Source organism: Hyaena hyaena, unplaced genomic scaffold (assembly GCF_003009895.1).
Source record: "Hyaena hyaena isolate Hyena2069 unplaced genomic scaffold, ASM300989v1 scaffold_535, whole genome shotgun sequence".
Classification (NCBI taxonomy): domain Eukaryota; kingdom Metazoa; phylum Chordata; class Mammalia; order Carnivora; family Hyaenidae; genus Hyaena; species Hyaena hyaena.
The window spans coordinates 512,941-537,346 of record NW_024081167.1 but is presented as its reverse complement, the minus strand read 5'-3'; the positions used below and the strand labels follow the sequence as shown (position 1 = coordinate 537,346).

The window sequence follows — 24,406 nt, the reverse complement described above, 5'->3', positions numbered from 1 at the left end:
TCCCCGCGGTCACCACCTGTTCGGGCGGAACCCGCGGAGCGCGCACCTACGCCGCGGGTCCTTTCCCTCCTCCGCTCACCCTTCCCTGCGGAGCGCCCGGCGCTCCCTCCCTCGCCCAGGCCGGGCTTGCAACTTTCCTCGCAGCCTGGCGCTCGCCCCACTTGGCTGGCCCTCAAGAGACGCCGCTTCCCTAAGCGCTCCAGCTCCCGAGCTCTCCGCCGAGGGGCCAAGCGCCCTCAATCCCCGGCCCCCGCCTGGGAGGGCTGCGAGGCGAGCGCACGCGCGCCCCTCTCCGCCCCCTGCGCCCCTCCCCGCGGGCGGCGCAGCTCCCCCTGCAGCACCTCCCCTCGCGGGGAGGGAGCCAGAGGGGGCTCCCGGCGCCTCGCCGCAGACCTGCTCGGGCTGCTCGCCGCGCCGCTCTCTTCCGACAGCTGCAGCAGTCGCCGCGGCGCCCGCAGCTCCTCCCTTGGAGCCGAGGGGACGAGCGCGCCTCTCCTCCGCGCCCGGCACCCCCAACCTGTTCCTCGCGCGCAGCCGTGCATTCGCCGCCCGACATGGATTTCCTCCTGGCGCTGGTGCTCGGCTCCTCGCTCTACCTACAGGCGGCCGCCGAGTTCGACGTGAGGTGGGTTGGGCCCCGCGACCCCCTCTTCTCCTCCTTCCAGCGCCAAGTTCGCTCTCGCGGGGCTGGGGTCCTCTCGCCCCGGCGGGTTGCGAGGCCAGAGAGGAGTCTCCCCGGCCAGAAGTTGGGCCACCGCGCGACATCGGCGGGAGGAGAGCCGTCGAACCGCTCTCGCGACCGGTGGCCGCCCGAGGCCGGGGAGGGCGCCCCCTGCGAGTCCCGGAGCCCAGCCGCGGCTGCCGCCTCGGGTGTCAGGACCTAGGGGAGGAGGTTCAGAACCGGGGCTCGGAGCGCGCGGGCTAGCCTCCTAAGCCGAGGTGATGCGCGGGACGCCTTTGGTCAGCAAACTCTGGCTTGTGATGTGGACGGCCCTTCCGTGGGGAAACTTCCAGGTGGCCGGGCCAGATCCCGGCTTGAAGCTGTCAGGGCCGCTCACGCAAAGGGTGGGGGGCGAGGAAGCGAACGGGCTTGCAGGGACGACCCGTTTGCCTCCGCGCTTGGTGTTCTTGAGGGAGGAGGACTCAAAATAAGGACCGAAAGGCGGGGAGCGCTCCGTGTGTGTTCGTGTCTGTGTACGCACGCACCCACCGCTCCCGAGACCTCGGGCAAGCCTGGCGTGCAGCGTGCTCTGACAGGTTCCAACAACCCTGGGCGCCGTCGCCGCTGTCACTCAGCCGCCCCCCTGGCGGCGGCGCGCGGCGCTCTCTCTCCGCAGCCGCGGGATCCGCTCTGGCGAGTGTGTGTGTTTGTGTGCGTCGGTCGGTCAGGAGGGCGTGCTTGGATACCCCACCTCCGTGCAATTATAGACCAGACCCGCCCCGAACGCCGAGCGCTGCCGCTGGTGCACAAACCAGGCTGGAGCAGCCGGGAGAGATTTTTAACCTGGGTCACACCGCCATCCAGTCTTCCTCTTTCAGAGCCTGCTCACCCGCCCCGACCCCGCCAGGATGCCCTCCGAGCAGCCCTAAAGACAGCCGCACCTGTTTTCCTTGTAATCTTGGAAAGAATCAATTCCACGATTGATTGGCTTTCGTGTACCTGGAGGGGAACAGGAACCGAGGGGAACCAGTGGAGCGCTTAGAAGAGCAACCCCTTGTTTACCACCTGGTCGGAGGAAATAGAAAGTTGGGGGTTATTTGGGTGCTTTGTGCTTGCAGGCATAAAGGGAGATAAAAGAAACGGGAATTGAAAAGATTAGGAGTGTTTACGAAAATGTGGGTAGCGGCCAGAGGCTCTTTTATTTTATGAAAGCAATTCTTTGCCCACGTGCTGTGCATTTGTGGCACACACATTTGCAATAAGAAATACATCACATGGTTTTGCTAAGATTTTAAGGTAGCCTTCATTTTAAAACAGCCAATTAAAATATTGATCCTCTGGGAGTATAAAGTCAGGTGTGAATCTAAACAAAGAAACGATATACCAAATAAGGGGTCAAAGTGGAACCTGGTGGATAAATTGGTATCCTTGAAATGGAATACTTTGAGTCCTTATTTACATTAGTGAGGAAGATAACAGGAATTGTTGATGCAGGAAAGTTTCAAACCACAAGGACACTTGAGATGTTAGCTACACTTTAAACTCTTCTTGGTTTTATTTAGACTTTTTTTTTTCTAATACTTTATTTCCTGGGAACATTTTCTGCCAGCGTCCTATCTCGAAGGGGAGATTCTGTTTCATTTGATTTTGAGAAACTCCCATCTTTCTGCCCCTTTCCACATCTTCCCCTTTCCAAGGCAGAAAATATAAGGCAGATTTTTTCTTTCTGCTTTGACATGTCGTTTTATTTAATACTTTTCAGTTTATGATAAATCAGTCAAAACTGGGCTTCCCCCAAGTAACAGGTGTGGGTCTTTGAGGAATCTGTTTTATTTCAAACTCCAGAAACCACCCTGTGAGTGTGAGCCTTGAGAATGCTTGGTTTTCACTGATCCTATTTTCATCTAAGATAGGAGCTTCCCCTCCCTTTCACCATACTCCTGTGTGTAGCATATGTGTATGTGTTTAACTGTCTGAAATTTGGAACTAGATCACAGCAGAACTATTTTCCTGAGTTTTATCCTTAAATTTCTGCCGGCATGAAGGAGTTCATAGTAGATTGGTGGGTGTGATTTAAATTCTTTATTTTTTATTTAAATGTTTTATTTATTTCTGAGAGAGAGAGAGAGGGACAGCGTGAGCAGGGGAGGGTCAGAGAGAGAGAGAGAGAGAGAGAGAATCGGAAGTAGGCTCCATCCAGGCTCTGTCAGCACAGGGCCGGACGTGGGGCTCGAACCCACAAACAGATCATGACCTGATCCAAAGTCCAACGCTTAACCGACTGAGCCACCCAGGTGCCCCTAAATTCTTTTTTAAAAATAATTAACAGAGGAAATCAATTTTAATTTCAAAAGTATCTTTATTTATTTTGAATCTTTCTGTTTGTTAGGTGGCCCAGGCAAATTGTGTCGTCCATTGGCCTGTGTCGGTACGGTGGGAGGATTGACTGCTGCTGGGGCTGGGCCCGCCGGTCCTGGGGACAGTGTCAGCGTGAGTATCCTCTCTGGGAACTTCAACTCCCTGTGGGGTGTGGCTTTCCACCATGATTTGTGGCTTCACTGCACATCAGTGGGCTCATTACTTAGCAAGGCTTGGTGGTGTGGTTCTGACACGGGAGTTTTCAGTTCCTGACTCTTTATCCTGCCTCTTTTCAACCAGAGCCAATGGTATGTAGCAAGGGGACAGCTTTGTCAGTCACAGAAGAGCCACCTATGATGCTTACTGTATCATTTGTCCCCAGGAGCCCTAGTTCCTGTTTTCTCATCAGGCTTTTTCTTTTCTGTGCTCCAGACTCTGAGATAGGGGTAAGATAATAAGTCTAGACTGTATTTACACTAAACAGACTCTGAACCTTCTAGCTCTAATAAAATTCTTACCATACCTGTTGTGGAAAGTAGCCCATTTGTAAAGCTTTTTTTTTAAAGTGAGATTGTATTGACTGTTTTTAGTGGACCACCCACTGTAATCTGTTATTACACCTCTAAAAAAGTTATTGCACCCAGTTATTATACCCCTGAAAAAGTTATTACACCTCTGAAAAAGCATCGTTTTTATTTTCTATAAGCAGTCAACATCATTGAACAAGTGTCAAATCAGAGCACTGATTTTTTTTTTTTTTTACCTTTTCTATGGACATTTTCATGGTAGAAATTAGAGCCACATCATGGAAATTTGAGAAATTGCTTCCCAGCAACTGTGTTGGGATCTCAAAATTGTATGCTACTTCCCCCGCAAGGAATTCCACAAATGATCAAGTAAATTTCTGGTGCATCGTGCTAGGTTGGCATGTCTGGTGAGATAATGGGAACACAGTTGTATTCCTCATATTCCAGTGCTCATGAGAAAGATGTTGAGAGGACTAGAAAGTGAAGCGAGGAAGGCTGGAGCTGGACAGGGCAGAACATGCTTTACACATGTGTTGGCAATGGGAGGAATGAATGCATATTCGTGCAGGAAGGAAGCTCAGGAAAGCTAAGAGGTCCCACAGCTCTTTCCATCTTTGAGAAATGCCCTTGGTATGCATGATATCTGCCCTTCATTTTGCGGAGGAGGAGGGAGAGTAAGAGTCACAGGCTGACATCTCTAGGTGGAGATGGAAAGGTAAAGGGGGACTAGTGTTTGTCTGTTACATGCAAGCCACTGGGCCAGACTTTTTGCACAGTTGGGCCATTGCATCTTTTTATAAAGGGAGATGATGCTAACTACAGTTTCCAGTGAACGAAAGAACTAGGCAAAGCTGCTGTGCCTGACTAGCTGGTTGTTTTTAAGTTTTTTTTGACATATTCAATTTTTAGAGACAGAGCACGAGTAGGGGCGGGAAGGGTACAGAGAGAGAGGAATACATAGAATCTGGAGTAGGCTCCAGGCTCTGAGCTGTCAGCACAGAGCCTAAGGTGGCGCTTTACCGTAAGAACCACAAGATCATGACCCTAGCAGAAGTCGGACGCTTAACCAACTGAGCCATCCAGGCGCCCCCTTGACTGGTTAGTTGTTTTTTAAGGGAAGATGGTTAAAAAAGAAGAATGATACCTGGCAGAATAGTCTTCTGCCCTTTATACCACAGTGTCAAGTATTTGCACAGCTGGAGGACACAGGTGTGGAATTTGAAGAGTGATCAGCTTTTGATAATCAAAGGGTGAAGAGAGGACCAGCACCACGCACATTCCCCAAATAAAAAATGAGTAGTTTCTTTGCGGGAATGGAGGTAATTTCCTCCTTTGCTGCCTTAATTGGCAGGACACCCGCAAAGTGAATGTTGAAGTGCTTTGGGGTGTGTGGGATCCCCCAGCCCTACGGAGGACAAGGCCTTTCTGGCAGAGGGTCCTGAGCATGGGGGAGCACACTGTCCCTGCAGGCAGAGGCGGGGGAGGCCTGTGCACTCTGCCAGATGTGCTAAAAGAATTCCAAGGAGAAAATTCCTCTGTCTCTTAGAGGTTCACCAACTGTGGAATTCCCCAGAAAGAGCTTCTAAGAGCTGTTCTGTCTTTTTACACGTAATTAAGTTTTCTCTAGTATACACCAGCTTGTTGACTCTGAATTTGAGTGTAAAGACCTTGCAAAGTTACAGTGGCATTACTGAATTTAAACGTGAGGAAGTTTCTAGCAGAGTATTTTTCCCAGCAGAAATGAGGCACCATTTTAGTATTTTCTTTACCTTCATTTTATTTCTAACAGAATGTAAAGTGGTGAAGTGTAGTATTTAATGGTATTTATTTTTTCTTTCTTCCTATTCCTTAATGTGCGGAAGTTGCTACAATGACATGGGTCAGTTATTGAAATGATAATGTTATGAAAATGTATAAAATGATTCTGCACAAATCACAGCTTATCTTAATGTAGAAATGGTGGAAGTTTGAGAGGCAGCGTAATGGAGGGGAAGGAACATGGACTCTGGAGCTAGACTGCGTGGATTTAAATTTCAGTTCCACTGCTTCTTAGCTGTGTGACTTTGAGCAAGTGATTCAACCTCTCAGTGCTTTCTTTTCCTCATCTCTAAAATGGATATAAAAGAGTACAATACCTCATAGGACCATACATGAGGTGTAAGTGAGTTATTTGTAAAGCACTTAAAAGAGTTCCTGGCACAGAGTAAACACTGTATATGTGTTTGATGAAAGTAAAGAGGTATAAAGAAAGACTGCTATTCAAACAGTGTTGTATGATGGGACATATCCAGGCTGTCAGATTCTTTGTTTTCTAAGCATGATAAATGTATTTTTGCATTTATACTGCCAAAATTTAAAAAATGATTCTAAGATTTTCAGTGATACAATAAAATAAAAAGCCTTTCAATTAAAAAGGGCCAGATGGATCTTTACCATTAATATTGTAGATGGCAGAGTTGTAAAAACATGAGTTCAAAGTTGGATGTTTCCTTGTGTGTTTTGTTTTTTCAGAATCTCAGATGGTCCAAATGTCTCTTGTCAGCCTAGAGTTCCCCCATCTTTGTTTTGCTATAAACAGGTAGAGGAATGTGGGGGCCAGAGGTCAGCTCAAAGTAGGAAGAAGAGCACCAAAGAGGCACTTGCTGGGGACACACAGAAAACTTCTGATTAGTTTTTTAAAAAACTAATTAAATAAAATAAATTAAATTAAATAAAACTTTAATTAAAAAAAATTAAAAGCTTTTGTCACTACATTTATTCAAGGAAAAAGTGCCTTGCTGTTCTTTAACGCTTGTACTTGGCAATGGATTACCTATAAAACTTCCAACGAGCTTCTGGGAAATTTACTGTGAAAAATGCGTTTGCCTTTCTGATTTTTAGATAATTTCAGAATCCTTACTCATGAGGACCATTCTCCTTTGCTTATCAAAGGTCCCTTGATTCTTGTGATTCTGAATGATTCACTTAGGAATTTTCCTTCAAATTAGCACAGCAAAGGAAAGGGGAATTATTCTTACCTAGACACGGAACCTCCCAACTTATCCCTTAGAAGATGTGGAAGTTGGGGGTGGGGGGCACCGCGGGGAAGCCATGCCCTCGTTATGTTTATCAGCTCTCACTCTCTAGTTCAGTGACCCTTTAGTGTTTAATCCATTTGGTTGAGCATGTGTAAGACATTTTGGCTCTATTCATGTGAGTCAAATATATGTATTTACCTAGAACATGCTGCTTCTCATGTTCACTTGCTACTTCCCTTTACATGGACTTGTTTGGAGAGGCCCGTTGACTTTGCAGGTGCTAGTGGTGCTCAGTCTCTGCCCCAGGTCACAGTGTCTAGCCACCAAGCTTCAGTCAGGCACGCTTTTCATCCTTCCTGCAGGGACTGAGGAAGGAAGGATGCCTTCCAGACAGGCAAGGGAGCTGTCTTCCTGCTTCCTGCCTGTGCCACCTGACATTCTATCCCAGGACTTCTGCCTGTCTGTGGAAAGTCAGACCCAGTCCAGAAACAGGCAGGTCGTGTTTTCATAGCTCTTTTTGAGGGCACACCCTTGCCTTCTTTCTATCCTTTGATTCTTTGTTTTATATTCTTTCTAAAAAGGTTTTATTTAAATTCCGGTTAACATACAGTATAATATTTCAGGTGTATAATATAGTGATTCAGCCCTTCCATACAATACCCGGTGGTCATCACAAGTGCACTCCTTAATCCCTATCACCTATTTAACCTATCCCTCCACCTACCTCCGTTCTTCACCCTTAAACAGCTATCTACATATTGAGGGTTCAAAACTTGATTTTTAATTGTCTTGGGTTTTATCTATGTCAACTATTGATTGTGGCTCTTTATGGTAAAGGTAAATTTTCTTAATCACAACACACGTGTAGTTCTATATTTACAGCGCACAGCACCTTAATTACTCAGATTGTCACAAAATACTTCTTTCTTGTTCTGTAGTTAATCTGTTCCTTCGCTTTCCCATCATATTAATGGTGTGCTTCGTTTTAATGATTTCAACAATTTCTTCCACCAGGTAGAGATCTCTGTACAAAAGATTTTTAAGGGGTTGTGTATTTTATGTAAAACAAATGGGTATGCTTTTGAACCAGCTCTTACCTGAAAGCACCGGATGGTTTGGGCCGCTTGAGTATCTCTGACTTTTATACCTGCTTAGCTGGTTAACTTTTCTCAGCTGCATCTTTTTATTTTACAAGTGGATTTCTCAGATGCATTGCAGCTCTGAACTCCATCTGAGAGCTTCCTTAGGGCAGAAAGAGTATAGAGGATCCAAATATTGTATTTCTATGTGGTTGTCTTTTGGTTTACTTTACTTAGGTATTTGGCTATATACACAGCAATGACAGTGTTTCCGTTGAAAGCACTCTTCAGAGGTGTGAAGAAAAATTCAAAGTACAAGCTCCAGGTTTCAACAAAGATCATCAGTTTCTGAGTTCTTTGGCGATCATGGAGCATTTTGTGGCTTCCGAAGGAAATTACATGAATTCGGGTGGTTTTTTATCATTTTTTCCATAAAACAAAGCAAAATGCAGATGTTTTATTAGGTTTCTCTGAAGGTTTTTGGAATGATATAAAACCTATCTAGAGGTTGATTTTGCTCTATTAGTTCTAAACCTCATTTCCTCCCACCTCCTCCCTGAGGTTAGTAAAGGCCAAAAATGTACAATTGTCCTAGAAAGTGAAACTTTTGAATTATCAGTGTTAAATAAATTTATAGGTTAGTGTAACATAGGGACCAAGAAACAGTAATTTATTCTGAAACAATTTTGGAGTCATTAAATAATTTTGCTGAATCATATATATTACTGGCTAAGGATTGTGGAGCACCCGAAAGACTGAGGAGCAAATTGTTAAAATCTTTCTGTATTTCAAGTGAAAAGGTTATTAGTTTTAGCAGAGATTTTGATTTAGTAAGTGAAACATTTAAATCTCATATTTCATTCATTACTTGTATCTGGGTTCAGAAACTTGAAATGGAACATGATTTATTAAGTTTTGCTTCCTATACTGGTTTCCTGTCCCTAGCACATAATTCTATAGATTACACCTTTCTTTGATTATTTAGGTTTTGAACATTTTTCTTTGAAATAATCAAGAGTAAGTGAGGAATACTGAAATTGGCTTTGAAGGCCATACATCATGTTCCCCTAAAGAGAGGTTATTCCTAGTGAATGCCTTTTCATTTTTAGTCAACAACTGTGGCAACCTCCATTGAACGTGAAAGATAAGCCCATCCAGTCCTACGTGCAGGAGTAACTGGGCGTCTCTGGTGGGAGCTGTGTTGAAGATGGCCGCCGGCAGGTCCTGGGGCCAGTTTAATGGAGCTGGGCACACTTCACTGTCTTAAAACTGTTAGCTTCCTCTCGATTTTGGGGGTAGGAATTCAGATTCTGGTTCTTGTTTTTTGGGGTTTTGTTTGTTTTTTGAGGTAGAAATAAAAGCAATTCAGTGGACAATCTTATAACTACTCAGCACGGAACCTGCATCTCCAAACCCTCAGGAAGTGAAGTTTTTGTTTAAGATTATTCAATGACTACTTTCCATGAAAAGGTTATTTAAGAACACCATGTACTCTGGGTAACTTCAAGTGGTCTTGGAATGCAGATTCCAAACTAAAATCCGTGTTGAAGAAGTCTGACCTTTTCAAACAGGTAGTTTTTGAGTATATGGAGTCTTGAAAGTTAAGTTTCCCAGAAATGACTTTTGTTTCTTCATTCTTTTCTGATCTTTATACAATATTTTTAAGATATACTAATATCCTGAGATCCCCTCATAAAGTTAATCTGGGAAGGCCTTAACCTTTATGGATTAGAAATGTTAGTACCTCCCAAGCTGAGACGTCCGGCCACGTAAAGGGAAGCACTCTGATTGCTGCATGGTTGGTCCACTGCTAGGTCTGCTGCTACAGCGATGTGCTGCTTCCGACTGCATAGACTCGTACACACTGGTACCAAGGGGGCACTTCTGGCCCCTGAAACAACACTGTGTTTCTGCTCGAAAACTTTTAGATAAGCTTTGGAAAAAATATAGGTGTGTTTTCCTTCTCTCATTCCCTGTTATAGCCAATGTTATGAACAGCATTTTTGAAGGGTGCATTTTATCTGTAGAATTCATGTTCTATGCATTTTGAGTCCTTTGAATCAACTGAACGCTTTTAAAGCGATCATCCAGTGATGTTGAGGGATTCCATGCAGCACCCCTCAGTGAGTAATGAAGGATAGCTGTCACAGGCGCGGGGCCTTCATCATGCTGGAGATGAAATGGAAGGAGAGGAAGGTTCTGATAGCCTAATCCTCATTACCCCCCCTCCTTCCTCACCACCCCACACAGGTAGTTTCACCCCTTTTCCACTAGTTTGATGCAGGTTAAACATTTTTTTTCCCCATCAATCTTCTAAAAATATTTATTTTGTCAAAGAAAATGCATTTATTTTTTCAAATATCCCTCCTCAAGAGCAATGAATATTATCAGCTTTTGTGTACCTTTCAAAAGATGTCATATATTTTGGGGCAAATTCCTATATCTTGTCTCCCCCACCTGTTTTGTACAAATGAAAGGCATATTGTATACATTGTTCTGTACCTTGCTTTTCCTTAACAATATATCTTGGAAAGCTTTCTTTATCACATGAAGAAGCCGCTCACTTTTTTTTTTTATGGATTTGTAATATTCTGTTACATGGCTCTACTGTAATTTATTAATCAGTTTCTTCCTGATGAACATTTGTGTTGATTCTGATCTTCTACTAACACAAACAGTTCTAAAATAAGTAACCTTGAGTATACAATGAAGAATATTGTTTTGGGTGTGTTCTAGTATTTTCTGCATATGCTTTCATAGTTTTGACCAGTTGGTCACTGGTTTCTTACTTGGTAGTAAGGAGGAAATGGAAAAGACTGGATAGCACTGCTGACCTAAGGCTCTGGCAATTCCATATCCAGAACCTGATCTGTTGTTTGATTCTAGGGTACTCTGATCCCTCCTTCCCCCCCCCAAACCTCTCTGATAAGTTAGTGAAGGACCCTTTGTCCCCCGTTTTCATCTGTTTCTCCTTGGACCAGAGACAACCGGCTGATATTGTGAGGATGGATTGAGGTTGTCCATTTGCCAGGATTTCCACCTGGCATCTTTCCTATCAGTTGTATATTTTTCATGGATGTGAGGTCCTTTTTACTTGTAGGAAAGATTTATACATTCTTCTAGGAATTGCTTAATTCATTGACATTTTAGTATCTTTAAAGGTCAGTCATAATTTTTATCACTATGTATAGAATTTTCTTTTTTATTGTTAGGATTATGTAGAGTTTTGATATCTGAATAAAGCTTTTGGGGGACACCTGCTGTAATAAAGAGATTTTCAGGAAATATTAAAATATTTGTATCAAAATACGTTTAAAAAGTGACTTTAAAATCATAGAGGTGTAACTTTTCTATTAGTTATTCTAACATTTATCTTAATTATAAACTTAAATAATTTTATTTTAAAAATTAAATGCATGCCAAAGTAAAAAATTAGAAGGCTCGAAGTCAGGGAGAGGGTAGTGAAGGTATAAGCCTTTCTAACTTCCTTGTTTTTCTGACACCTAGTTCCACCCCCCAGGAACTGTTTCTTAGTGATAATTGCAGAGATTTCTAAGCATTTGCAAAAATTATCTTTGTTCATAAATTGATAGCACAAAGTTAGAACTATTCTGTATCTTCTTTTTTCATATATTACATTTTGGAGATTAGTCCTTATCAGTTCATATAAGCAGGACTCATTCTTTTAAAAAGCTGTACAGTATACCATTATATGGGTGTACCTAAGTAACTTAAAAATCCCTATTTATGCACGTTTAGGTGATTTTCAGTATTTTGGCTTTATGAAATGTGCTACAGTCAGTGTCTTTTCATATTTGTCATCACTGTTACATACATTTAGATGTGGGAGAGTTACAGGGACATCCTACACTTAATGTAAGTATAGTAACTGAAGAACTCTCATTTTACTTTTATAAATTATCTGATAAAAATATGTAACTTACAGGAGATTAAATCATGGATAATATTACACAGTGGAAACCTTCTTTTTAGCCACTTCTTATTTTTGATTCCTTAGAAGATAGTTTAAAAGATAATAAAATTGGTTTCTTTGTTTCTATTTGTTTATGTTCTACCTTATTTGGGGAAGGATATGAAGATAGCTTCCAGGAAAGCATGCAATAAACAGAATAACAGAATTAACAAGGGCTAGGGGAAGAAAACAAAGGATAAAAGATAAGTTGTTGGCAGGAGAGTTATTAAAATGTACGTATGTAAGGGGCACCCGGGTTGGGTGACTCAGTTAGTTGAGCATCCGACCGACATCAGCTCAGTGACTTTGAGCCCCATGTCATGCTCTGTGCTGGCAGCTCAGAGCCTGAAGCCTGCTTCAGATTCTTTCTCCCTCTCCCTCTGCCACTCCCCCACTCCTGCTCTGTCTCTCTCTCTCTCTCTCAAAAAAAAAAAAAAAAAGTTAAAAAATTTTAAACATAAATAAAAAAATAAAATGTAGATATGTAAGACTTGAGTCCTAAATATGTCTTATAATTTGGCTCTTAGCTTCTGGTAGCCAAAGGAAAAAGAAAGGTATTGCTCATATAATTCATGATGTTTGTTATGGGAAAATTAGACCAGTTATTTGTGGGAAATTATGGCTTTTCCCACATGTAGTTCTGAAATAAGACATTCATGTGGTCCTTCACAGAGTAGCAGTAAATGGTGGAGTGGAAGGGGCCATAGAAACATTTCTATCTTGAAACTGGCAAGTTTTTTTTAATGTTTATTTATTTTGAGAGAGAGAGAAAGAGAAAATCCCAAGGAAGCTCCACACTGTTAGCACAGAGCCTAACACAGGGCTTGATCTCAGAAACTGCAAGATTATGACCTGAGCCATAATCAAGAGGTAGAGTCTCTCAACTGACCGAGCCACCCAGGTGCATCTGGTGGTGGTTTTATAAAGCTATTTCCTAGAAGATCCTCTGAACTAAGATGAGGTTCTTACTCTAAAAGCACAGTTCAGGTGAAGTTTAAGAAGCATTATCTACATACTTAGTTTCTGATATCTCAACTCAATCGAGCCCAGAATAGCTGTGATTTGTAAACTCTTTAGGCCTTAAAGGACAATTCCAGGTTAGAAAAGACAGTTTCAACTTAGGATCTCTAACAGTGTCCTGAAGTTGGCTGTGTTATTAAAGTCTACTCTGTACTGCTTGCTTGTTTGCTCGCTTGCTCTCTCTCTCTGTCTCTCTCCCTCTCCCTCTCTCCCCTTCCTTCCTTGTTTCCTTCCTTCCTATTTTTTTTTTAATTTTTTAAATGTTTTATTTATTTCTGAGAGAGAGAGAAAGAGAGAGAGAGACAGCATGAGCAGGGGAGGGTCAGAGTGAGAGGGAGGTACAGAATCCGAAACAGGCTCCAGGCGCTGAGCTGTCAGCACAGAGCCTGATGCGGGGCTCAAACCCATGAACCGTGAGATCATGACCTGAACCGAAATCAGATGCTTAATCGACTGAGCCACCCATGCGCCCCATTTAAGATCAGTCAACAGTTTATAGAATTGGTATCCAGAGGCATTGTAAGTGGAGTGCAGATAGAGGTCTCCTATCAACCAGTATAAAGGGGTTCTGCAAATAAATCAGTGGGAGAATTTTTTTGATCAATTTCGCATGACTCACTTTTGTATTCTTGGATATCAGCACAAAAGCTCATCATCATTTTGCTATGGTTTTATTCATTTCTAAGCAATTATGGCTTGGGATAAAAGATGAGGCACAAACATTGCTTCCAGGCATCATTTAACCTACGTGAGCTGTTAAATGAAATAGAGCCAGAGAACCCAGGAACACCAAACTCCTTGACCAGTGCTCATTTCCCCAAAGCTCTTGATTGATATGGGTGTGCAGAGGAGCCCAAATGACCCTTAGTTGTTATCCCAGTTTCCCTGGGTCTCATGAAGGGCAGCTGTAAGTAAGCCACTTAGGCCTGAATAGACTCAAAGTGGAATGTGTGGTAAGTACTCTTCATGTTCCTAACTAGACTCAAACTTAACTCCTTTTCACTGGGGTCTGAGAAAGAATGGATTCTCCTGCAGTCCTCAAACCCCAGGGGTTGATGGAGCCTAGAACCGTGGTGCACACAGGTCCTCAGAGAATCTCTCTCTCAAGGAAAAAAAGCTCAGTATGTGGCTTGAGAGGGCACCAATCCAGTCAGTACCCCATCTCCTCGGGAGAAGCAGAGAAAGGAGCTTTGAATGCCTTTCCTCAGAGGTCAGTACCAACCAAGACTCTAACCTGTCTGAGAATTGTTACCCGTGTCAGTCATCCTAGAAGGGAGCTAAGGAGTCTACATTGCTAGGGCCAAGACCTCTTTTTTTTCATGGGAACAAATAAATGATCAGTTCTCAAAGATCATAGAATGCAGCTAAAATAATTTGGCTTGAAAACATTTCAAAGTGAGGTCAATAACTACAACCATAGAAAAATATTAGTAGCATAGGCATAATGCAATTGCCAGTGCATCCTTGAGGCTCTACCAGAGCAAACTAGTTGCAAAATGTATACCTAATTACTAAAAATTGATTAAATTGATTTGTTACTAACTGTAGGGCTCAGTTAAATAATATCAGATTAAAGAAATTTTTCATTTTAACACTCCATAGCTTTGAACTTTTCTGCTTTCGTCACTTAATAATAGTGCATAAGTAGATAATTATGGTCATAATAGAATTTCTAATAAAATAATAAAGCCAGCATGAAGGAATACGTTAACATTGAAGCCCAGATAGGATTGGGTTTTATTATGTGTCATAAAAGAGCAACAGATATTTGTGTTCATTCAATTTTCTTTCATAGATTTTTCAAGAATTTTGGTATAACCTAGTCTGATGAAACTGTGTTAAGTGAACGTGTTATTACGGAGGGGAAAAGATATGCATAGGCAAACCAGTTTCTTAGCTTTAGAATATAGTGGTTGATTTTGGAGGAAGAAAACATTTTTTTTCTAGTTATATTTAATTAGAAACCCTTATTTTCTGCCATACATTGACTGGAGGCTGGAGAGACCTCCTTGGTAGGTACCAGGTGTCAGGAGAGAGTCATTTTGCCATTAGTTATTTGCATGTGGATAATCTAGAGTCAATTAAGTTTTATTTATTTTTTAAGAGTTTGTTTATTTTGAGAGAGACCGCATGCCCCTGTGGCAAGTGCATGCGGGGGTGGGGGGGGGCAGAGAGAGACAGAGAGAAAGAGGATCTGAAAGAGGCTCTGCACTGTCAGGGCTGAGCCCAGCCAACCCATGAGATCATGACCTGAGCCAGAATCAAGAGTTGGATGCCCAACCGACTGAGTTACCCAGGTGCCCCTAGAGTCAATTAAATTTTAAAACTGAACATTTCATTTGGTCTGTATCTTTTTAACCATTCTGCGGATTAATGATATGAATTCTCCAGAACTGGCATGCTTTCCTATTGTAGCATCATCAAGTCACAAGATTAGGGTTGCCTTTTGTAGATATTATTGATTTCTGGGGAATTTTTAGGAAATATGTCATCATGGCTTATATTTGTACTGATGTACACAAAGGAAGAAACAATTGGATGTTTCTGGATTTATGCCTACTTTACCAAAAACCGTGTTTCTGTCCTCAAAATATTTAGCCTTATTTTCATAGAGTTATCAAACTCTGTGTCTAGGATAGGTCCCTAAATTGTCAAAGGGATGTGTTACGACATTTACAGAAATTAACTCCATAGATAGACATCCATAGACAAATAGAAGCTTCTTGTCACCCAAAATATTTTTCTAAAGCCTTTGGTTCCTCCTACCAAATTTAATTCAGTGTTAAGATTTGTAGGTACTTAGTCAAATGTTTGCATGCCCACAAATAGTAAATAGATAAACACAAATTGCAGCTCATACTGTAATTGTATTTTTTTAAAACATGCATGGGTGCCTAGCGTTGCTTTTGTATTATATACACTTACTATGGTAATAGCTTCTAGTGGATAAATTGTCTCTTGTTCAATACGGTTACATAAAGATTTCACAGTGTTTCACATAGATAATGATGGTTTAAGGTCCTTTGTCCCTTGGATTGAGTTTTAAAATCATCAGTGAGTTAAAAGATTCATCAGATCTTGGTATCTGTGAATGGCCAAGAATTAAGACATTCCCATGTAGAGTTTCTTTTCCCAACTAAGGCAGAAATGGTTTTTCTGAAACCACTGGGGGAATTGGGAGAAAAATATAAAGAGATGATTTGTAGCTTTGTTAAATGTTCTCTTCTCTAATTTTCTGTTGCATTCTGATGAATTCTGTAGCTCTAATTCTTATAAAGTAGTGGGCTGAAAGTTGGGATCATCCAAGTTACTCAAAATGTGCTATTCATGGATCTGTTGTCCTGGATGGTGGTGTTTTAAACATCCAGTGTTGGATAGTTGTCTATGAATAGAGTTTGCCAGGCTAATATATAAACTTTTTTGACAATGAGAAATGTAATGTGAAATTTAAGGTTAAGTATAGTATAGAGATATTTTTAGAGTTACTACTTTTTCTAGCTGTACATTAGGGTTGAGAGGTCAAAGTACAGTGTCAGGGAGAACCTTTTCCTTTCATGCATGTACCTGGCATTTGTCACCTGAAAAAAATGTGCTCTTTGCTTAAGAGGCTGTGTGCCTCCTGTCAGGGTCATGTGGTAATTTTATCAGCCTTAGTCTGGGGTATTTCATTATTTCCTTTTCTAAGGTTATGCTCAACCTAGCATTTGTGCATTTTATAATTAAATTTACAGTAAACTCAACACTAGAAAATAGGCATACTTATTGGAAAATAGATGGGCTCAGTTCCATAGGTTTCTTATCCGTCATTTTTTTTTTAATGTTCAAAAGCTAGGATTGACTTCATATCTGTAAACCTATGTTTTGCAGGCAAGAAAAACTAATTTCCGGATAGTTTAGTTTCTCTGGATTATGTTAGTCACAATTTCATAAAATCATCAGAGTGCTTATTATTTTTAACCATGCCTCATATCACTGAGAACCCTCAACAGAGTTCATAGTATGAACACTCAGATGAAATGAAGCAGTGGTTCTTGGGGAGGTCACAGGAAACAGTTCTAGACTCATAAACTGGCTCTGCTGCAGCAAAGAGTGGCTTTGCTGTCACGTTGCGTGTATTTGCTACTGTGGCTGTTTTACAATGGCTGTGGAGGAACAGATTAGCAGGAGAAGATGGGGACAGATATTTCCATACTGTGTGCTGCTAATGAATCCTATTTTAGTGCTTGTCACAGTGGGGTTTATATCACAAAAAATACACATAGGGCATTTAATTTTGGCAGCTTTCACAAAAATTATGGCAACAGTTGCTTGTGAAAATTTCCTTATGCATCAGTAGACACTAAACCTTAGAAACTTCCTGGAAATAATCTACTCTGGGTTTAACATTGCTTTGATCTAAAATGCAGTTTTGTATAGTTTTGAAAATGTAAATTTTAAAACATGGACTAAAATCTCATGCTAGAAGTCTTATGTAATGGATATACAAATCAATACCATACATTTTACTAAATCTATATGTGTCAAGGCTGACTTATATAAAGTAGGAGAAATGTGACCCAACTTCAAGATACTAAAAGACGAAAGTAAACTATACAGAACTGTTTGGCTGCTTCGTACTAATATAATGAGTTAGAAAGTAATGATGTTTGCTATTCTTTATTGTTTACCTTTATTTAAAATCATTTAATAGATTTTTCTCGATAAATTTGATTATTCACAATTGGCAATTAAAGAGCATTAAAGAAACGGTATCCTTTTATACTTTTCCCTTACAGTACATAACCATAGGCATAAACAATTGTCCTTAATATATGATCCAGAATGTAATTTGCAATTTATGCTTTGGTTTATTTTCAGCCTTTTGCTAAGATTGTACCTGATATATTTCATTATTCTGTTTTAAGAAATGTATCAACATCAAGATATGGTGAGTTCTTTTAAAGTTAACATCAGCAATGATAAGATACAAAACACTAATTTATTATGAACCTAACCAATATGAAAAACATCTCTAACAAGCAGATATGTGTATACAGATATACATATATGTATGTACATGTGTGTGTGTGTGTGTACACACATACATGTATGAAAAACAATATGTGCCTTTAAAAATATAGAACAATCATTCTGGATCAATAGTTAAATTAGTACTTTAATTGTGTCAAATTGGGCTTGGAATATTTTTCATCTGATCTTCCCCCAAAAGGCTCCATTCACTTAATTTTAATTTATGCAAATAAGTACACAAATCAAAAGTTAAAGTGAATGTTTTGTGCCTTGATAATATGCCTTAAAGAGGGAAGGCATTAATCCACAGAGAAGTAATAAATCCTCTCTTCCCTTACCTCTAGTACCTCTAGGCTGGTCAAACTCTAACCATTATTAGTATTGTTTCAAGTTTCTTCTGTTTACTTTCATTAAACCGGGTTATTTATGTATCTTCAAGTGAAATGGCTGAGCTTTCACGGTAATTCTTGTTGCTATTGACAACCAAAGCAGCCATGCAAGAAGAAAATGCTGTGGAAGGAAAGAAAAAACAAACCTTAATATTTCCTCCCAAAGTTGGAGAGAGAAGGGAACACAAACTATGTAAGAAACAGGTAAGTAAAGATCTATCAATGTAAAAACTATCAGCCTTGGTTACTAATTGATTCACAGTTTTAATTTTTTTCAGATATTTTGTCCAACACTCATTAAATAAAAGGATACTGTCTCTTGGGACCAAAAATTAATATTCTGAAAATGAAAAATTGGATTGGAAGGTACAGTGCTATCAGCGGTCTGAAATCTTCTAATTTAGAATTTGGACTGTGAAAGAATAGCACAACTTCACTTGGTTAATATTTTTGTTACAAAATGTTTCTTAATGACAAAATGGTGACTAAAATATTACTATTTTAAACATGTCCTAGATTTTTTTTTGTTTCAGAAAAGCACTGAGAGTTGAATATGTGTAAGTCTCCGGGAATGTAACAAGTTGCTAAATACCCAAGTCCAGCCTCCTTACAGAGAAAAGATCTGGAATTTCTTTTTTTGGACATTTGTTTTGCAGCTTTCTACGTCTTAAGGCAGAGAATAGCCAGGATAAGGTGCCAGCTCAAAGGTTAGATGAACATATTTCTTGAAATAATTTTGGCTAATCTATGTCTTGAAAGGCATAACCTCTAAGTAATAACTTTACAGTAAAAGCTATCAATAAAAATTAACCTTAGCTGTGATTTTGAGTTGCCTTTTTTGGGGAAGACTATATTTTTTTTAGAGATATGCTTATTCTGTTCATAATTATGTAAGTATATTTTATGTTAGTTATTACATTAAACTTCCCTTTCAGTTTATAATTCTTTTCTCCTGTCTTATGAATCTAATAAATTGACCTCCATTCTAACTTAAAGGACAGTTTATATTTTTAATACTTAAAGAAGCCAAAAAAAAGTCCACCAAATGAAATTACTAACACCAGCCTATCATTAACCTGAGGTAATTGTATCTCATATTCATTAATTCTCCATGGAAGAATTCAGGTAAGAAATATTTTTATTGTATAACATATAAAAGATGTTGTAATAGGACCTAACAGTATTCATGTTATTGTTTTGGTACAAAAAACGGTTCCTCATTTAAAATATTTTTGGAAGTGAATAATGTCACTCAACAAATCACCCTTATTACACTTTAGTGGAAAATTTTGGTCAAATAGGTGAAATTCTCTTTAGTGGAATTGGGGCCCAGAAGGCAATGTACTTTAAACCAATAGATAAAGATACTATCACATTTCATAGAAAGTGTTTTTAAGAAGACAATTTTAATAAAAACATTTGGAGGAAAAATTGATAGTGCTAGAAGTAAAAGTTAAAGAATTTCTTTGTTCAGGGAGACTTAAAAAAAATCACAAGGTGTGTATTTTATAGTTAATAAGAGTTAATAGGTTTAACTAGCAGAGCTATGGCTTAGGTTAAGGAAGCAGTGCAGGAGAAAGTACAGTTGAGCCTTGAACAATAGAGGTTTGAGTGCATGGATTTTTTAAACAAATACAGTACAGTACTATAAATGTATTCTCCTTACTTTCTTAATAACATTTTCTTTTCCCTAGCTTGCTTTACTTTAAGAATACAGCATGTTAATATATATAGCATAAAATATGTGTTAATCAACTGTTATCGGTAAGGCTTCCAGTCGAAAATGGGCTATCGGTAGTTAAGTTTTGGGGAAGTCAAAAGTTATATGTAGATTTTTGAGTGCAAGGGGGTTAGCACCCCTAACCCCCATGTTGTTCAAGATTCAACTGTAGAATGTGGGCTTTGTCACCAACAGACCTAGGTTCAGGACCTATTCCTGTGACTTACCAACTATAAGATAGTAGACTTTTTATTTAACTTCTCTGAGCCACAATTTCCTAATCTTTAGGAAAGTGACATTGCAAAATTGTCACTGGCTATGGGTGCCTCATACAGAAAATTTCTTGGTAAATGTTTGCTATTATTTGCGTGTGGTCAGGATATAAAATATATAGAGAACGCAGTATTTAACAATATATAGAATACTTTGAACACCCTAGTGTTTGACTAGGGTCCTTCCTAATATCCGTGGATTAGCATATTTTTAAATGTTTGTTTTTATGCCCATCTTTTGAAAGTAGATTTCTCACATTATTCATTTCTAAAATAAAATTTTCATCAAATAACTGCCTGTGTTTCTGAACCATTTCTTTCCCACGTCTCTAATAATAATCCATTTGCAAACCTCAGAGTGGAGTATGGATTTGGCTAGCTAACCAAAGGAAATGGAACTGGAAGAAACTAGAATTCAATTGTAGAATTACATTTAGAGTTACTGTGATTTATTTGACAAACATTTGAGAACTTACCAGAAGCAAGGAGCTAAGTTAGGTGCTGGGAGACATAGAAAGATTAGTAAAACATACTCTTGTTTGTGAGGAGGTAATTTGGTAAGATGATTATCTCTTATTCCTGCTAGGATTCTAAAGTAGGAAAGAGGGACAAGGAGTTGAGGTTGTTCAGAGGAAGAGACACTTCTTGCTGGAGATGATCCAGGAAGATTTTATGGACTGGGTGGTATTTAATTGATTCATTCATTGTACAGATCTACACTGAATACTAACCTGCTTGATGTCTACTACAGATATCATTCCAATAAAATGAAGCTCTAGGCATCCATGTTGTTCATTGTCAGTGTTGAAGCTGCACATATTGGGACAATACTGGGTGAGAGAGGTGTGTTTTGATATAAGGTACAGCAAAAGCATATCTCAGGGGTCAGGCTTCCAGCCCAGGAGTAATGGAGTGGTGGCCTCACTAAATCCTGAGGGTAAGTAAGGTCATCATGATCTGACAGAAAAATGCATTGAAGCTTTAGAAACCACCTTCTAGGAAATGTAACCACCTTACTCTGGCTTCAGGGTATGTGTTTGAAGGCCATCAGATAAGAGATGCAGTGGGAGAAGTAGCAATGGACTGATTCATGGAAGGCCTCTGATGTTGTCTTAGATTATAGCCTTTGTCCCAAAGTTGTAATGGAACATTGTAATGATGTTAAGCAAGAAAATTACATAGTCAGATTTATATTTCAGAGGTTATGAGCTGTGCTAATAGGTCAGATCTAGCATACAGTTGAATTTGGTTTCCCTGACAGAGTATTTTAACATTTCTTGAAATAGTTGCCAGTGTTTCACAAGAATAATAGATATCAGCATCAGGCTTTGTTGAAAAGTCTGAAGATGTGTATTGCTGCAGGGAATCGGTGGACTGGGGTTCCATAGTGGCTGTCCTTTTTGGGAAAAGCATGTACTCTATTTTGCCACGTGACTTACTCCTTCAGGGCAAATGTCTGGGGGTCCTCTATAGGTATTTGAGGTTCTGGGGCTAGTTTCTGAATGTTTTCCTGATTGGCAATTTAGAGAACAACCATTTGAGGTTCAGGATTAGAGGCTATTACGGTAAATTTGGTGAGCAATTAGGTTTTGTCGTTAGTGGTGGTGAGAACACAGAGAAGGCTTGGGATTGAAAGATAGTTTTTAAAAGGGACGGAGAGGCATGTAGCATTAGTACAATGGTGAGGAGCTGGGGCTTTGCAGACACCCACTGGTTGTGTGGCAGCTGCCACCACTATGAGCTGTGTTTTTCAGAAACCTACTTCACCTCTCTGAATAATCGCATCTTTTTTGCCAAAGTATAGGTAAGAGCCCTACCTCATAAATTTTTATGAGGATCAAATGAAAAAATACTTACAAAGCACTTGGCTCAGTAACTGGCACATGTTAATTCACATTCAGTAAAATGGTGGCTGATGTTGGCTGGTTGTGAGGAATGCAGAAGATGGAATCAAGGATGATGCCCGTTTCTGGTGTGTTACTCCATGACCTAGAGAACATTGAGGAAAGTGCAGATGATGACTTCCTTGTTCAATGTGCTGTGTTTGGAGGGTTTGGTGAGACTTTGCAGTAGAGGGTGTGGTATGCGATTGGACTCCAAACCTGGAGCTCAGTGGGGAGATCTGAGCAGGGCCCAGGCTGTGATTTGATGATTTCGTCACCAGAGTCCTACACAAAGCTTCCCTCCCCTCCACTGGCTTCTTCTGTCAGCATTGACAATCTTCACTACTGTGTCCATAGAGGGTCAACTTAAATGGTGTATGAAGAATGTAGGAGAGGGAAAATAGTACGTTACATGTTGGCTGAAATGTTATCTAGTTTTAAGTTTTTGAAAACCATTTTTCAGTTTTGGCTGGGGAAAAAAAATCACCTTGTACAATTGTTATATCCTTTTTTCCCCTTTTTGGTTGGCTTTTTCTGTTTTACATCACAGTGACTCCTAATTCCAAGCAAATATTCAATTTGCTAAAAGTGAACCATTGTTAGAAATAAATGGCCATGCTTATTTTGGAAGTTTGTATTCTTTCTTAATTCTTGTTTTCTTCAAAAACATACTGAAAACCAGACCTGCCTCAATTTCTGGCTTAGATGCTACCTTCTCTTCTCTGCCTTCTTTACCTCAGCAGTGGGAAGGCTCCTTTTCTTTCTGTGCATTTAGTGTAACGTGTGCCTGGAGCCTGTCTCATACCACCCTGACCTGTGGTTGTGTGTGGATCTGTGTCATTCATTCTGCCAGACTTTTAGTTCCAAGAAGCTATCCAAGAAGCTACTGTCTGCATCTTATACATTTCTATATCCAGTGCAGTAATTTCCACCGTGTATTGTCCAGTTCAGCTCAGCTCGGCACCCTTGTGAAGGTATAAGGACCAGACACCTCTGTATACAAGGGACAAAAAGATACACAGGACATAATCTTAACCAGAGTATGGTTTTCAGGAAGGACAATTACTGGGAAAATGAATATATTGAATTTGCCTATCTTATGACCTTGTTACATATTGTAGATCTTCACTCTTTGTTAAGGTTCCAAAAAGAAAGTGAAAACACATAAAATATAGTCTCTTTGTAGCATCTGTTGTTTACAATCCACTGATTGTTTGCAATTATGGATGGATTCCTGATTCTTTGAGTAGAAGGCCCTCCAGGCTGACAACTGCCTTAACTTTGAAGGGCTATTTTCCACTATATAGGCACTGTCAGAGTGGACCGCTATTGTATTTCCAGACTGTCTTCTGCCTCATGTATCTCTGGATTTTCTTATGCTGCTTGCTCTGCATGAAAGGCACTTCACCCATCCATGTGGTGAATTCCTACTCATCCTTTAAGATTCAGTTCACACTTCCTCTTGTAAGATTTTCCTGACAGTTTTTGCTATCCCTCCCTCTTTACAGAGAAATTCCTTTTTTTCTGTATTCTCTTAACATCTTGTACACCTGTCATATCCATCTTTGTTAGGAGACCGTATGCTATTTCAGAGAAGGTATTGTGTATTTAAAGAGCTCAAAGTCTAATGGAACTAGATGAGAAAACTAACTAATGATATATAAATAACTTATGATAGAGTTATGCACAGAGGCTTATGAAAACACTGAGAAGGGCTCCAGACTCAGAATGAGGGTCTAAAGCAAATCTTGGAGATGGTAATGTTTAATCTGAGGAGTATTGAAGCCTGAATAGATATTGGTCCAGCAGACAATGGAAAGAAGGACATTGCGTGGAAAAGAATAGAAGTATCAGAGTATGTTGTTTTCTGGAAACTGCAATTAGTTGCTAGTTTTGTGGATGTGATTGCAGATGAGGCTGGTGGCGGAAGCAGGGGTCAAATCAGAAATGTAGTGTTGGAGTTTGAACTACTACAGTGAGCTAGGTAAACATGATGAGAAGTTGGTGAGTAGGTGAGTATAAGGAGGAGAATTATGGTGAAATCATGGGTTGGAGAGGTCTCTCTAATGGTACATCAGACCTGGATTGAAGTCCACGGTACTGGAGGCAGAAAGACCACTATGCCATCACGTATTTACCCAATCCTTCATCGATGGTCAACTAGGCTGTTTCTGAATTTCTGTTTAAGGTTTTTCATCCAATAAATTTGGAAGAGTAAATGAACTAATATTTAAAAAAAAAAAAGCAGTACAAAAGCTTTGTACAAAAAAAGTCTATGCACAGTCACAAAAGTGATTCCATTTTTTAAAAAATAGTAAATAGATGGCTCAATTCATTATATATCAATGACTTTTCTTAAAGTTTATTCATCTATTTTGAGAGAGTGATAGTAAGAGAGAATGAGTAAGGGAGGGGCAGTGGGGGGGTGGGGGGAGAGAGAGAGAGAGAGGGAGAGAGAGAGAGAGAGAGAACTCATGAACCGTGACACCAGCAGCGT

General features: G+C 40.1%; 1 protein-coding gene across 6 annotated transcripts in view; it reads left to right on the top strand.

Annotated features, from left to right (window-relative positions):
* Positions 1–403: 403 nt before the first annotated feature.
* The window catches only part of NPNT (nephronectin), an 81,871-nt gene continuing 57,868 nt past the window's right edge, over positions 404–24,406 (top strand). The window contains exons 1-3 of one of the 6 annotated variants that reach the window (XM_039255629.1): positions 404–625; positions 3,051–3,151; positions 18,691–18,741. In XM_039255629.1, coding sequence (XP_039111560.1) covers positions 555–625; positions 3,051–3,151; positions 18,691–18,741 — 223 coding nt within the window. In that variant the 5' untranslated portion in view covers positions 404–554. The remainder of the gene's footprint in view (positions 626–3,050; positions 3,152–18,690; positions 18,742–24,406) is intronic. The other 5 variants (XM_039255627.1, XM_039255623.1, XM_039255625.1 and 2 more) reach the window with 5 other exon arrangements.